This window comes from Trachypithecus francoisi, unplaced genomic scaffold (genome assembly GCF_009764315.1).
Source record: "Trachypithecus francoisi isolate TF-2019V2 unplaced genomic scaffold, Tfra_2.0 Lachesis_group10, whole genome shotgun sequence".
In the NCBI taxonomy this organism is placed as follows: Eukaryota; Metazoa; Chordata; class Mammalia; order Primates; family Cercopithecidae; genus Trachypithecus; species Trachypithecus francoisi.
The window spans coordinates 75,750,567-75,764,795 of record NW_022681455.1 but is presented as its reverse complement, the minus strand read 5'-3'; the positions used below and the strand labels follow the sequence as shown (position 1 = coordinate 75,764,795).

Below are 14,229 nucleotides of genomic sequence, written 5' to 3'. Positions count from 1 at the left end.
CTGAGACAGAACCCTAAACGTGCAAATGTTTAAGGGCTGAGTGGAAAGTTAAAGGAGAAAGAGAGGCAGAGAAGTAGGATCAGAAGCCAGAAAGAGTTGGCATCAGATAAATCAAGAAAGAGAATTTTACAGAAGGTGTGACCAAAAGTAGCAAGTACAGTCGAGAGGTCAGGCAAGGTAGAGGGCAAAAGCATTCTCTGGTTTTGGCAGCCAAGAGGTCACCAGTGTTCTGTGCAAGAGACGTTTTCAGTGGAAGGAGTGGAACAGAAACCAAAGTACAATAGGTTGAATGGTGAATGGAAAATGAGGAAGTGGACATGGGTGGACTACTCACCCGGTGGAGTTGGGGACCAGGCCCTGGAGACTGGGGAGACTCCATGTCATTACAAATCCTGTTGTACCTTTTGATTCTAAAGCACATACCCAGACTTCATTTCACAAGTTCAATCTATGCCAAACAGGGATTAAGAGCTCTAATGGCTGAGATTCAAACCCCAGTTTTGCATGTTAGTTGTGTAATCTCTGACTCAGTGATCTCATCTGTAAAATAGGGATGATAATAATGATGTTACTTCGTGGCTGGTGAGAATTTAATGAGTTGGTACATGTGAAATGCTTGAAATGTGCTTGGCATATAGTAAGTGCTTAAAGTATATTGGCTTGGCTGGGCACAGTGGCTTACACCTGTAATCCAGCACTTTGGGAGGTTGAGACGGGTGGATCACTTGTGCCTACGAGATTTGAGACCGGCCTGGGCAATATGGTGACACCCCATCTCTACAAAAAATATAAAAATTAGCCAGCTGTGGTGGCACACACCTGTAGTCCCAGCTACTTGGGAGGCTGATATGGGAGGATCACTTGAACCCAAGAGGCAGAGATTGCAGTAAGCTGTGGCCGTGCCACTGCACTGCAGGCTGGGTGACAGAGTGATACTCCATCACACACACACACACACAAAAAGTATGTGTGTGTGTGTGTATATATATATAGATAGAGAGAGAGAGAGAGAGAGAGACTGTTACTATATATTGTTTAAGAAAAGAGGTATTTTTTCCAAGAAGGAAAAATAACTTTGAGTGAAAAAGGAAAAAGAGGGGTTAGGGAAGGTTTCTATGGTCTTTTTTAACACCTCTCTCCTTTATGAATTATATATATACACACACATTATATGTACACACATATATAATATATATTTATATTATACACTATTAGTACATTATATATAAAAGATACTATTAATAATTGTACATACATAAAGGATAGTGATTATTTGCCATATGTGTTGCAAGTATCTTTCCCAGTTTGTGGTTTTCTTTAGGATACTTTTTCACATGCAAAATAGTGAATGTTTACATAGTCAAAGTCTTTGTTTTCTTCTTTAGTCATTATGTTAATGAGAGTTCTTCCTCTTTGAGACCAGATACTAAATTGAGTTTGCTTCCAGTTATTTTATTATTTCTTGTAATATTTTAAGCCATCAGAATTTTTTTCACTGGGTGCAGTGGCTCACACCTATAATCCTAGTGCTTTGGGAGGCCAAAGTGGGAGTTTACTGCCGCTCTGACCTTGTGGGTTCAAGCAATCCCCCCACCTCAGCCTCCCAGGTAGCTGGGATTACAAGCATGAACCACCACACCTAGCTGATTATTGTATTTTTAGTGGAAATGGGGTTTCACCATGTTAGACAGGCTGACATGTTAGACAGGTCTCGAACTCCTGACCTCAAGTGACCCACCCTCCTCAGCCTCCCAAAGTGCTGGGATTACAAACGTGAGCCACTACACCCGGTCTATTGTTGTTATTGTTTAATCAAAATCAAATAGCCACTAGGTAGCACAGTGGGAATCTGATTTCAGACTTATTCGGACCCGAGCCCACATTCCTGACCCCTTAGCTAGCCCGCCTGGTGCTACCGGTTGTTTAGGGTGACCATTGACTATAACACAGTTCCTAGAGAAAAAGCCTTCTAGAAGGGCCCAGAATTCAACCCCCTTATGCCCATGGTCAGAGGAGACCATCAGGACAGGGTCATGGGAGGGGCCCTGAGACAGCCTAGAGACTCAAAGCAAACAAAACCTCCTCAATAATGAGTCCAAGCACAGCAGCTTATGCCTGTAATCTTTGGGAGGCCAAGGAGGGCAGATCACCTAAGGTCAGGAGTTCAAGACCAGCCTGGCCAACATGGTGAAACCCCATCTCTACCAAAAATACAAAGAAATTAGCCGGGCGTGGTGGCACACGCCTATAATCCCAGCTACTTGAGAGGCGAAGGCATGAGAATGGCTTAAACCCGGGAGGTGGAGGTTGCAGTGAGCCGAGATCATGCCACTGCACTCCAGCCTGAGCGACAGAGTGAGGCTCCATCTCCAAGAAAAAAAAAAAAAGAGTCCCTCCCAGGTCTGCACAGTTCAAGAAGAAAACCATCCACCTGTTTCATCCCCAGCCTGGCCATCCCTGCTGTCCCCTGCCTGGCAGAAGCAGCAGTCCATTCTGAGAAACAGGGGCAGAGCATGGAAACCAAGGGAAATAAAGGCTCCCCACCCACCCCTCGAGTCCAGCTGCCACTTTGGCCTGTTGACTGGGGCTGGTAGACACCTCCACCATACCCTCAGTGGCTGAGGGAAGTCCTTTTTACTGCTGGGAGAATCTCTCGCTCAAACAAAGTCTTACCCAGAAATGTACACAATGGAAATAGAAATGCGGGATGAATGTAGTTGAGCCTGGGAGACAGACCAGCCTGGTTACCACCCACCCTTCTGTGATGGGCCCTAAAACAGGGTGCAGACAGAACAGAATTTGCAAACCGCTAAGCTGTGGCAAGGCAGGCAATCTTTCTGAGAAGGTGACTTGGGATTACTGGCTGGGACAGGAGTTACCACTGAAATGTGAGAACAATAGCCACCTTGTCTGAGAATAGCTTGGCTGGACTGACCATCTCACAGATGAGACATGATTATACTGGTTGGAAGTTCTCAAGGTTGCAAGAAGGTGGGAGCTGACTCTCTAACCCCAGAAGCTGTGGGGGCTTTGATAAAGGCCCTCCTCTTGTCACCTCCCTGCCCCTTAGGCTCTGTTGCCATCTGGACATTTCCCCTTAGCACTGTTTATACCTTAAAGAATGAGCTTGCTGGGTGCAGTGGCCCATACCTGTAATCCTAGCACTTTGGGAGGCTGAGGTGGGAGGATTACCTGAGCCCAGGAGGTCAAGGCTGCCATGAGCCATGATAGGACCATTGCACTCCAGCCTGGGTGACAGATCGAGACCCTGTCTGAGAGAGAGAAAGAGGGTGGTGAGCTAAGGACTCCTATGCAATTGTCTCCTTCCCCCAAGATCTTCAGAAAGAAGCAGATAGAACCTGGTTTGATATAAATGGACTCTATGTCCCACACATATACCTCTATACATACACATACATGCACACATACCTATGTGTGCACACACATACACACTTTTACATGCATAAGTGTATGCACACACATACAAACTCACACATATGCACACATATACACACTCTTTTTTTGTGTGTCCCCAGGGGTCAGCTTAGAAGTCAAAATGTCTTCGTAGCCTCCACAAGCCAGCAGTTCTGGAAAACTGAAAGCTGGGGCGGAGGGAAGAGCACTCTGCCAAAGTCACCGCATTCGAGGTTTTGAGAATCTCAAGACCTCTACCCCACTCAGAACAGGAATTTCACTCCATTTGCTCTACTTCTGGTTGCTTCAGAAAACAACCGGAACCTTCCAAGAGCTGTGAGTTTGATAAGCATCGTTGCAGAATGAAGGGCCATTGAGTACCCAGAAAGCGTTGAAATCCAAATGGTTTCTCATAATAGGTTTCCTGGAAGCAGCCCATGGGCTGGTTTTCAAGGCAGAGGGAGCCCCAGCCACCCCTGCTGGCTGCACACGGCTTGCCTAAGTGGACAGACCCCTCATCTGGATGCCAGGGTATTGTGCTTTCCTACCCCAGGCAGGTAGAGCCTGTAGCTGACCCTCTAGACTCCGGAAACAGTTCAGCAGGACCCGGGGGGGCACCCAAAGGAACACGTCTGCCCAGGGATCCTGCTGCTTGAAGAAGCTTAGAGGATGGCAAGGAATTGTGACCTCAAGGAAGGCCACTGCTTGACATGTTTGCACCTCTGTGCCCAGCCCAGCCCTGGCGTGTACTAGAGGCCCTGCATGCATTTTCCACGCAGCTATTAGGTCTATTTATTCTGTACTGACATAGACACTCACCCTTGTTAGTGAGAAGGGCAGGTTGCAGGGCAAAGTGAATGTGTGAATCCATGTCTGTCTGTCTGAGATGCAGGATCTGATCTGTTAGCGCAAGCACCCTGGGAAAGAGGGGAGGCCAGACAGCCACTTTCCCCTTTGTTTGCTTCTGTTGTTTAAACAGTTTTAAATGAGAATCGTCAATTGCCCTGGAGGTACTTGCAGTGAATTGAGGGAGACTAATGGGTCAGCAGATGAAATGCAATACAAACAGAAAGGGATTATAGCCAATTGAAATGGCTACAGTTTCCACCTGCCTCAAGCTACAGTTTCCACCTGCCTCAAACCGCTTTGTTCCTTCCCCCCGCCCCCGCCGCTTTTCATTCTTTCTTCAAAGTGAAAATAATTTTCTTTCCTCCCACAAATCTGCCATTCATTTTCTCTTTACCCCCATCTCCCCAACCAAAAAAATAAAAACGATTGTACATGGGCACGTGGATGCACACAGCATACAAACACACAGTTGTGATAAACTGGTCACGATTTATCTTCCATTGAGTTAGAAGATGTTATCCTCCCCCCCCCACCCCCATTTATGCTTGTTTGGCTTCGCTGGATTATTTATTTGCAGTGACAAATACTAAGCTAGAGCAAAATTTAGTAATCCACAATAAAACATCATTGAAGCCAGGTGCAGTGGCAGGAGCCTGTGGTCCCAGCTACTCGGGGAGGCTGAAGCAGGAGGGTCCCTTGAGCCTGGGAGGTAGAGGCTGCAGTGAGCCTTGATTGTACCACTGCACTCCACCCTGGGTGACAGAGTGAGACCCTCATCTCTAAAAAAAATAAAAATAAAAAATTATTGAATAAGGATTTTGAACTTTGAGTGACAATGCTGTTTACCTCCTCTATGATCAGGGTAACATTCTACTCTATTGAACTTTCCTTGGCTTTTTTCTAAGAAAGTCAACATCTTTCAAGTCAACTTCTGGGACCAGAAAACAAGGCAATGGGTCCTTCACCTGAGCGGGAATCCCAAGCAACTCATAGTCCCTGCTGCCCTTCCTTTCTCTCTCTCTTTCCCTCCCTTCCTTTCTTTCTTTCTTTCTTTCTTTCTTTCTTTCTTTCTTTCTTTCTTTCTTTCTTTTCTTTCTTTCTTTTTCTTTCTTTCTTTCTTTCTTTTCTTTCTTTCTTTTTCTTTCTTTCTCTTTCTTTCTTTCTCTTTCTTTCTCTTTCTTTCTTTCTCTCTCTCTTTCTCTCCTTTCTTTTCCTCTTCCTTCCTTCCTTCCTTCCTTCTTTCCTTCCTTCCTTCCCTCCCTTCCCCCTTCCCTCCTCTCTCTGTTTTCAAAATGGGGTCTTGCTCTGTCACCCAGGCTGGATTGCAGAATCGTAGCTCATTGCAGCCTCGAACCCCAGACTGAAGCAATCCTCCCTCCTCAGTCTCCCAAAGTGCTGGGATTACATGCATGAGCAACTGTGCCTGGCCCCTGCTTATCTTTCTAATCCCTCCTCCCACCTCCCAGTGGATTCGCCAACTGCAAATCCATTTCATTCAGACAATCAATTCCAAATTTCTCAGCTGGGCATGATTTGACCTCATCTCCCTGTCTGACTTCATCTCCAGCAATTTCTCTATTTTGCCATTTTCAGCCACACCAGCCCCTCTTGCCCCAAGCCTTTCCTGTTTGCTCTACCCAGTCATCCTCTGTCCACTTCTTCATCTTCTTTTTTAAAGATAGAGTCTTACTCTGTTGCCCAGGCTGGAGTGCAGTGGTACGATGATGGCCCACTGCAGCCTTGACCTCCTGGGCTCAAGTGATCCTTCCACCTCAGCCTCCCCAGTAGCTGTGACTACAGGTGTGTGTCACCATGCCTGGCTTCCTGTTCACTTCTTGACGAGACCAGCTCTTTCTTGCAGTTCCATGTTGAGCCAACAAGTCCCCTTTTCAGAAACACCTTCCCCAATCACTCTGTGGGAAAAACTGCCCATCTTCTCTTAACCCCTCCAGTTTCCCTACCCCATTTCATTAAACACCATCCAGATTTATCCAAAATCATCTTGTTTATTTGATTGCTTGCTGACCATCTATTTGCCCCACTGAAAGGTATGTTCCAGGACAGCAGGAACTTATCTGTCTTGATCATTGCTGATTTCAGTGTCTACCACAGTACCAGGCACCTAATAGGTGCTCACTAACTTTTCGTTAAATGAATGATCAAATAGCTTCTCAACTCCCAAGGGTTGCTTGCAAAGTCCCCTGTCTGGTGCCGCCTGCAAAACCCTCCATCTGGGTCCTGGGGGATGACAAGGCTGAATGTGTGCTGCTGTGATTGCAGACAGAGTCCTTCAAGCTGAGTGAGCCCTACAGTCAGTGCACGGAGGACGGGAGTGACGTGCCAATCAGGAACATCTACAACGCTGCCTACTCGCTCCAGGTAACAGATTGCCAGGGGCACTCAGCCCTGGGTTTATGGCCCAGACCCAGGAGACAAAGTTATATCTAGGCTGGGGTGTGGCTTGCACCAGGAACTCTGGTGAGGATCCCTGGGGTTCATCCAGAGACCTCAAGAACAAATTATGCCAGCTGCTTCCAGTCCTCTGCAGTTCATCTGTAACCAGAGCTTAATTGATTCACCGAGGTTTCTGTGGAACTCAATGTACAGCTGAGACAGACACACCTCCTAAATAGGCCTTGGCAAGGGAGGAACAGGAGAGAAGCTGTCTGAGAGAGACACTGGCCGAAGGGTCAAGAGCATGGCTTCCAGGCCTGCTGGTGCCCCTCACTTCATGATGGCCTTGGACCAGCTGGGTTCCCCTCAGCAACCACAAGGGGAGGTGGGATTGGATCAGGGGCTGCTAATTTGCAGCTCCCAGTCGCCTTCCAGGTGGCATACCCAGTTTTCAAGAGCCTGGATGGTGTTTAAAAGTCAGAGAATTTCACAAGAAAATCCAGATTTCCAGACTCTCGAAAAAATGAAATGATACGGTAGCATTGAGCCCCTATTTCCTGCAGGATAAACAGTGGGTGTAGCCACCCCAATAAATGCAGCAGGTGTTCTCTGGCTCCCATAGTTTTCACTACCCCTCCGTATGTCACTTACATCACTGTCTCCTGTATACATTTGACTTTTTAACACTTAAGTGAGACGATCTGTTCTGCCTCCTCTCACATTCTGGGAATTTATAGTTCACCTCCTACCAGCATACCCCAGAGAGTCCATGAAAATCAGCCCAGCAGAACAAAAGGACCAGAAACCTTCAGCACTGAGTCTGCCAACTTAGATAAGAGCAGAGTTGAGAGGTGATGTAGACAGCGAGTAAAAGAGGACTTTTGGGCCAGGCACCATGGCTCATGCCTGTAATCCCAGCACTTTGGGAGGCAAAGGTAGGAAGATCACTTGAGCCCAGGAGTTTGAGACCAACCTGGGCAACATAGCAAGACCTTGCCTCTGAAAAAAAAAAGTTTTTAATTAGCTGGGCATGCTGGTGCACACCTGTAATCTCAGCTATAAGGGAGGCTGAGAAGGGAGGATCCCTTGAGCCTAAGGGTTCAAGGCTACAGTAAGCCACGATCACACTACTGTACTTCAGCCTGAGTAAGAGAGCAAAACCCTGTCTCTAAAAATAAAAAAAGTGAGCTCATCAGAAAGATACTTCTGGATGGTATTTAGTGAGAGCTACCATGCACACACACACCTTACATGTATCAATTCATTTCATGCTGACAACTTCATGAAGTTGATATTATTATAAAGAAAGCAAAGCATCGGAGAGGTTAAGTAACTTGCCTGATGCCAAACAGCAGATAAATAGCAAAGCTGGGATTTGACCTGAGTAGCCTGCCTTCAGGAACTCTGCTATTAGCTTTTATGCTATAAGCTCCATGGATATTGTGGTAGCTTACGATCCACGAAGACCCAACGTGGAGGGCTTGGGCTTGAGAATAGGAAAACTGGGACTGTGTTCATTTCTCTCTGTTTCTGGAGGACTCCTCCAATTTTCCCATTTAACTTTGTGTTGGCACCCACATGATGGAAAATGACCGCTCCAGCCCCAGCTCAGCCCAATCTCCATATCTCAGTTAGTCTAAATTCTTAATACATTGGCCACATGCGGCGGCTCATGCCTATAATCCCAGCACTTTGGAAGGTCAAGGTGGGAGAATCACTTGAGGTCAGGAGTTTGAGACCAGCCTGGCCAACATGGTGAAACCCCGTCTCTACCAAAAATACAAAAACTTAGCTGGGCATGGTGGTGCACATCTGTAATCACAGCTACTTGGGAGGCTGAGGTGGGAAGATCGCTTGAGCCGGAGAGGCAGAGGTTGTAGTGAGCTGAGATTGTGCCACTGCACTCCAGCCTGGGCAACAGAGCAATACTGTCTCAAAATAAGTAAACAAATAAAAATAATAAATAATTTCTTAATATCTCTTCCAGCTTGAGCCCTTTGCAGTTCCGGGACCATGCCCAGCCCAGTTGACCTAAGGGGCAGGTTCATGTGGTTGACCAAGGCTGAGGGAGGCTGACCCCCTGGGCTGAAGGATGTACAGGGAACTCCCTGACATCCGTATGCAAAGACATGAATGGCATCCCTGGGTCTCCTCTTTCAGATCTGCCTTCATTCATGCTTCCAGACAAAGATGGTGGAGAAATGTGGGTGTGCCCAGTACGGCCAGCCTCTACCTCCCGAAGCCAACTACTGCAACTACCAGCAACACCCCAACTGGAGTGAGTGAGACCCAGCCCCAGCCTTGCATGCTCCAGGACCAGGGTCAGCCTAGCCCTGGCAATAGGCACTCATGGGACTCCAACCCTCTTGCCTTTTGCATGAGGGAGGTATTGGTTGAGAGCCATTTAACTAGAGTTTTACTTCTGTTGTCAAGCCTGGCTTGAATTATACTTTGCAACTGACCACCTTAGTCAATTCCAGAAGGTAGGAATGGGTCGATATTACCTTTTCACAGAATAGGTAACCAAGACCCAGAAAGGCTAGACGGCTTGGCCAAGGTCACACAGCCAGAAAGGAACAGAGCTGGATCCAAACCAAGGGCAGTCTGACCTTCAACTCACACCCTTAACCACCACTGCTTTCTGTTTCCCAACATCACAAGGCAGTATGTGTTTCCAGAGAGCCAGTGTTGGTAGAAAGTGGGAGGAGAAATCATTAAAATGAGACTGCAGGGCTGTCCTTGGTGACCTGGGGATGCCCGGGAAGGGTCCTGTGGCTTTTTCAAAGCTCATGCTGCCCTCTCCCTTGTCCCTCAGTGTATTGTTACTACCAACTGCATCGAGCCTTTGTCCAGGAAAAGCTGGGCTGCCAGTCTGTGTGCAAGGAAGCCTGCAGGTATGTGGACCCCAAGGGGTGAGATGGACGGCTGGGTTGGGTTGGGCCGCCTACACTCATACTGTCCCCTCCTCCCTTAGCTTTAAGGAGTGGACACTAACTACGAGCCTGGCACAATGGCCATCTGTGGTTTCGGAGGTAAGTTCTTCTGCCCACCCTTCCCCACTCGAGCCCCCCGCCTGGAGCCCCACTGACATTTTTGCTGTGTCCTCTGGCCTGGGACATGGTCCAAGGGGAAGAGAGCTACCTTGCAGAGGCTGGGGAACAAGTTGGGGAACCTGAGGAGGGAGGCTGGCCCTGACCTCTTGGGCATCCTCAGACCCACTCTTTCTCTCTCCATTGTAGAAGTGGTTGCTGCCTGTTCTCACTTGGGACCAAGGCCGGCAAATAAACAAAAAGCTCAACAAGTAAGTTGCCTCTACCATGTTCCTCTGCCTCTGCCTGCCACAGCCCCCAGCCTTCTCACTTGCTTCCATATGAGTATGGGTATGGCCAAATCTCTCTTTTTTTTTTTTTTTTCTTGAGACAGAGTCTTACTCTGTCACCCAGGCTGGAGTGTAGTGGTGTGATCTCAGCTCACTGTAACTTCTGCTTCCTGGGTTTCACCAATCCTCCTGCCTCAGCCTCCCAAGTACTTGGGATTATAGGTGCGTGGCATCACACCTGGCTAATTTTATATTTTTAGCAGAGATGGGATTTCACCATATTGGCCAGGCTGGTCTTGAACTCCTGAGCTCAAGTGATCCATCTCCCTCAGCCTTCCAAAGTGCTGGGATTACAGGCATGAGCCACTGAGCCTGCCCCCCTCTTCTTTTCATTCACTCACTCATTCATTTCCTCAAAGCTGGGAGAGAGTGAACTCACATCTGTGAATCATGCCGTGTGAACTCACATTTCTCTAAGCCATCACTATCTCCCTCATGCCCACTGCTGGGCCTGCCCACCGTGAGAGCCAATCTGGCCAATCTGGCTTCCAACATTCATAGAGCACCCCCTAGGTGCCAGGTGCTGTGTGAGGTGCTGGGGAAACCAGGACAATCAAGCAGACATGGTCTCTGCCCCCCAAGGTACTTACACTCTAATGATAAAATAGACTTTGGCCAAGCAATTGCAAACCATTAAACCAAGTGTTGCAAACTGGTGACTGATCCTTGGCACAAATCTAGCCTCATGAACGCAACCCATTATTTCCAGCTTTTCCTGAAAGTTCAAAAGTTCTGGCAAGAATGACCCTCCACTGTTTTGTAGCACCGAAGAGCTGAGTAATACCTGCTCCTTTGGAATGAGTCATGGTCCAGTTTGCCATCATCCTATCGAGAGGCAGTTTAGTGCGATGGTTAAGAGCATGGACTTTGAAGCCAGATCTAAATGAGTTGGAGTACTGGCTCAGCCGATTATCGACAGCGTAGTCTTGGACAAGTTCCTTAACCAATCTGCATCTCCGTTTCCACATCTGTGAAATGAGGATGATGAAACTATACATACCTGCCTCATAGGGCTGTTGGGAGAATTCAGTGAGTTAATTCACATAAAGTTCTTACCACAGTGCTTGGCAACACAGGAAGTGCCCCATAAATGCTCATTGCCATTGTGCCTATTATATTACCTCAACTACCCTGCTCATGTACATTACCTGTACATACTTGAGATTGCTATCAAACAATTACAAATGTCGACGTTTAATGAAGAACAGGGTACAATGGCAGTATGGCTGGGTCGACGGACTTAATCTGGAAGCTGGGGAGCAGTTATTGAGTAAATGAATGACATAAGGACCAGTTCCAGGCTGGAGATATGCTCTGGGGTGTAGACGGACCCCTTATGGGCTAGGTTCTGATACCTCCAAGGAGCTCAGTGCCTTGGCTGTGCTGCCAGCTTGGGTAGGAGGGAGACAGAAATGCTGAGGACTGGTGATCTGGTAGGATGCCAAGGCTCTTGACCCACCTGTTGGAATTTTGCAGGACAGACTTGGCAAAACTCTTGATATTCTACAAAGACCTGAACCAGAGATCCATCATGGAGAGCCCAGCCAACAGTGTAAGTAGAGTGGCTTCCTTCCAGGACCTGTCCCGGGCCTATGTCCCTTGTCATTGACACTGGGGAAAGGTGTCCTGCATGCCCTTAGGCAGCAGAGAACTGGCCCAGGGCCCTTGGAGTGTTGTTGGTGGAGATCGGAGTGCCGTGGTGGAGGTCTGGGACTATGTCAGAGTGTCCTCACTTTGGGGGCAGATGTGAGCATCTGCCTGGCCTTGGGGAGCAGAGTCAGGGAAAGGGGTTCCAGCCTGCTCTAGAAGGGCTGCTGTAGGCTAGCCAGGTCTCAGGTCAGAACGCACAGAGTAAGAGGAGACAGGAAGCCTGCCTGCTTCTTCCTCCCAGTCTGTGCAGGGTCAGGGCTGACCCGTGGCTCCCTTGGGAATCAGGGTTCCTATGTGAGACCAACTTGTGGGGAGGTCTCTCTTGATGGGACTTGTGTGGCTTGGCCTCTCTTGCAGATTGAGATACTTCTGTCCAACTTTGGTGGCCAACTGGGCCTGTGGATGAGCTGCTCTGTTGTCTGCGTCATTGAGATCATTGAGGTCTTCTTCATCGACTTCTTCTCTATCATTGCCCGCCGCCAGTGGCAGAAAGCCAAGGAGTGGTGGGCTCGGAAGCAGGCTCCCCCCTGTCCAGAAGCTCCCCGCAGCCCACAGGGCCAGGACAACCCAGCCCTGGATATAGACAATGACCTACCCACTTTCAACTCTGCTTTACACCTGCCTCCAGCCCTAGGAACCCAAGTGCCCGGCACACCGCCCCCCAAATACAATACCTTGAGCTTGGAGAGGGCCTTTTCCAACCAGCTTACAGATACCCAGATGCTAGATGAGCTCTGAGTCAGGGATGAGAAGACAGATCTAGTCAGGACCACCAGCCATGGTCTAAGGACCACCAGCCATGGTCTAAGGACATGGACCGGGTGCCCCCAGACGTGCGCACAGGGGACCCTCTGCCCCATTCTGGGCTTTTCAGAGACTCCAACCAAAAAGCCTGCTTAAAACTGCAAGATGGGGCCTGGACATGTGCCGGAAGACCCATCGGGTACTACGCAGCAGCACTCACAACTGTCCAGTCTGAGATATATCCCGGGACCTGAACTATTAGCGCGTCAGTAGAGACTGGGGGCCGAGGCAGTGGTGCTGGCCCAAGCGAAGGCGAGTGAGGGCTGATGCAGCTCTTTGCAGGTCTTGAGAGGGAAGGACTCTTCCAAAGCCCCAAAGCCAAGGGTTTCACCCACACTGCCAGCCTGGGTCGGGGCCCAGGGATGTGACATTGAGTATCAAGGCTAGATAGCTACTGCCGGATGCCAAAGATAGGAGAAAGTGCCAGCCCTGAAACCGGAGCCGTTTGTGAATAAACTGTTCTTCGTCACTGACACTGGGGAAAGGTGTCCTCCATGCCCTCAGGCAGCAGAGAACTGGCCCAGGGCCCTTGAAGTGTTGGTGGAGATCAGAGTGCCGTGGTGGAGGTCTGGGACTATGTCAGAGTGTCCTCACTTTGGGGCAGGGGTGGGCCCAGGAGATGGATCTGATTATCCCATTTTGTGGATGAAGAAACTGAGGCACAGAAAGATTAAGTTACTGGCCCAAGGTGACACAGTGAGGAGGTGGCAGAGCTAGGATTTGAACCCAGACAATCTGACTCCACGATTTTGCATCCAATTTGTGTCTGTACCTTTTAAAGGGTGAGGCCCATGTCACTTTGGGTGGGAAGACGGGGAGCATGGTGGGCCATGCTCTGGGCAGCTATTCCAAGACAGAGCTGACCCCCGCATCACCAATGGCCTGTCCCTCACCAACAAGCCAACTGTGACAGATGACCCACTTCATATCACATTCACATCTTCCCACCTGAAAATGGCTAACAGATATTAAATCCTTGGTTGGTGTTTAAAGCCAACCCAAGAAAAGGTGTTAGGTACTGTTTTAAGCACCTAGATAGGTTAGCATAGGGGACTGCAAATGGTGTTCTGCAAACGAAATCCTGTTTTTGACCATGAACTAAAATTTTTATTTTATTTTATTTTATTTTTTATTTTTTGTAGAAATAGGATCTCACTATGTTGCCCAGGCTGTTCTTGAACTCCTGGCCTCAAATGATCTTCCCACCTCAGCCTCTCAAAGTACAGGGATTACAGGCACAAGCCACCGTGCCCAGCCAAGAATTTTTATTTTTGCTTTTAAATAGCAAAAGAAGAAGATTCTGTAACTCATGAAAATGATATGAGATTCGACTTTGAGTGTCTATAAATAAAGTTTTGTTGGTACACAGCCACATCCATTTGTTCAAGTTTTGTTTACGGCCATTCATTGCACTACAGTGGCAGAGCTGAGTAGCTACAACCCAAACCTGCAAAGCCAGCAAACCCTAAAATATTTTCCCTTTGGCCCTTTACAGAAAACTGTGCTGACCCTTGGATGAGCATACTCGATGGATATGATTATCCCATTTCGTGGATGAAGAAACTGATGCATAAAAGATTAAGTTACTTGCCCAAGGTGACACAGCTAGGAGGTTGCTGAGCTGGGATTTGACCCCAGACAGTCTGACTCCAGAGCTGGTGCCTTTTATCGCTCCATTATTTTGCAGCCAATCTGGTCTGTACCTTTGAAGGATGAGGCTGAAGTCCTTTTGGGTGGGA

The 14,229-nt window shown here is 48.2% G+C and overlaps 1 protein-coding gene across 2 annotated transcripts in view; it reads left to right on the top strand.

Annotated features, from left to right (window-relative positions):
* SCNN1G (sodium channel epithelial 1 subunit gamma) overlaps positions 1 to 13,864 on the top strand; it is a 33,611-nt gene extending 19,747 nt beyond the window's left edge. For both annotated transcript variants that reach the window (XM_033217757.1, XM_033217758.1), the window contains exons 7-13: positions 6,544 to 6,642; positions 8,818 to 8,935; positions 9,473 to 9,551; positions 9,632 to 9,689; positions 9,897 to 9,958; positions 11,513 to 11,588; positions 12,044 to 13,864. In XM_033217757.1, the coding sequence (XP_033073648.1) occupies positions 6,544 to 6,642; positions 8,818 to 8,935; positions 9,473 to 9,551; positions 9,632 to 9,689; positions 9,897 to 9,958; positions 11,513 to 11,588; positions 12,044 to 12,424 (873 nt within the window). In that variant the 3' untranslated portion in view covers positions 12,425 to 13,864. The remainder of the gene's footprint in view (positions 1 to 6,543; positions 6,643 to 8,817; positions 8,936 to 9,472; positions 9,552 to 9,631; positions 9,690 to 9,896; positions 9,959 to 11,512; positions 11,589 to 12,043) is intronic.
* The last annotated feature ends 365 nt before the right edge of the window (positions 13,865 to 14,229 follow it).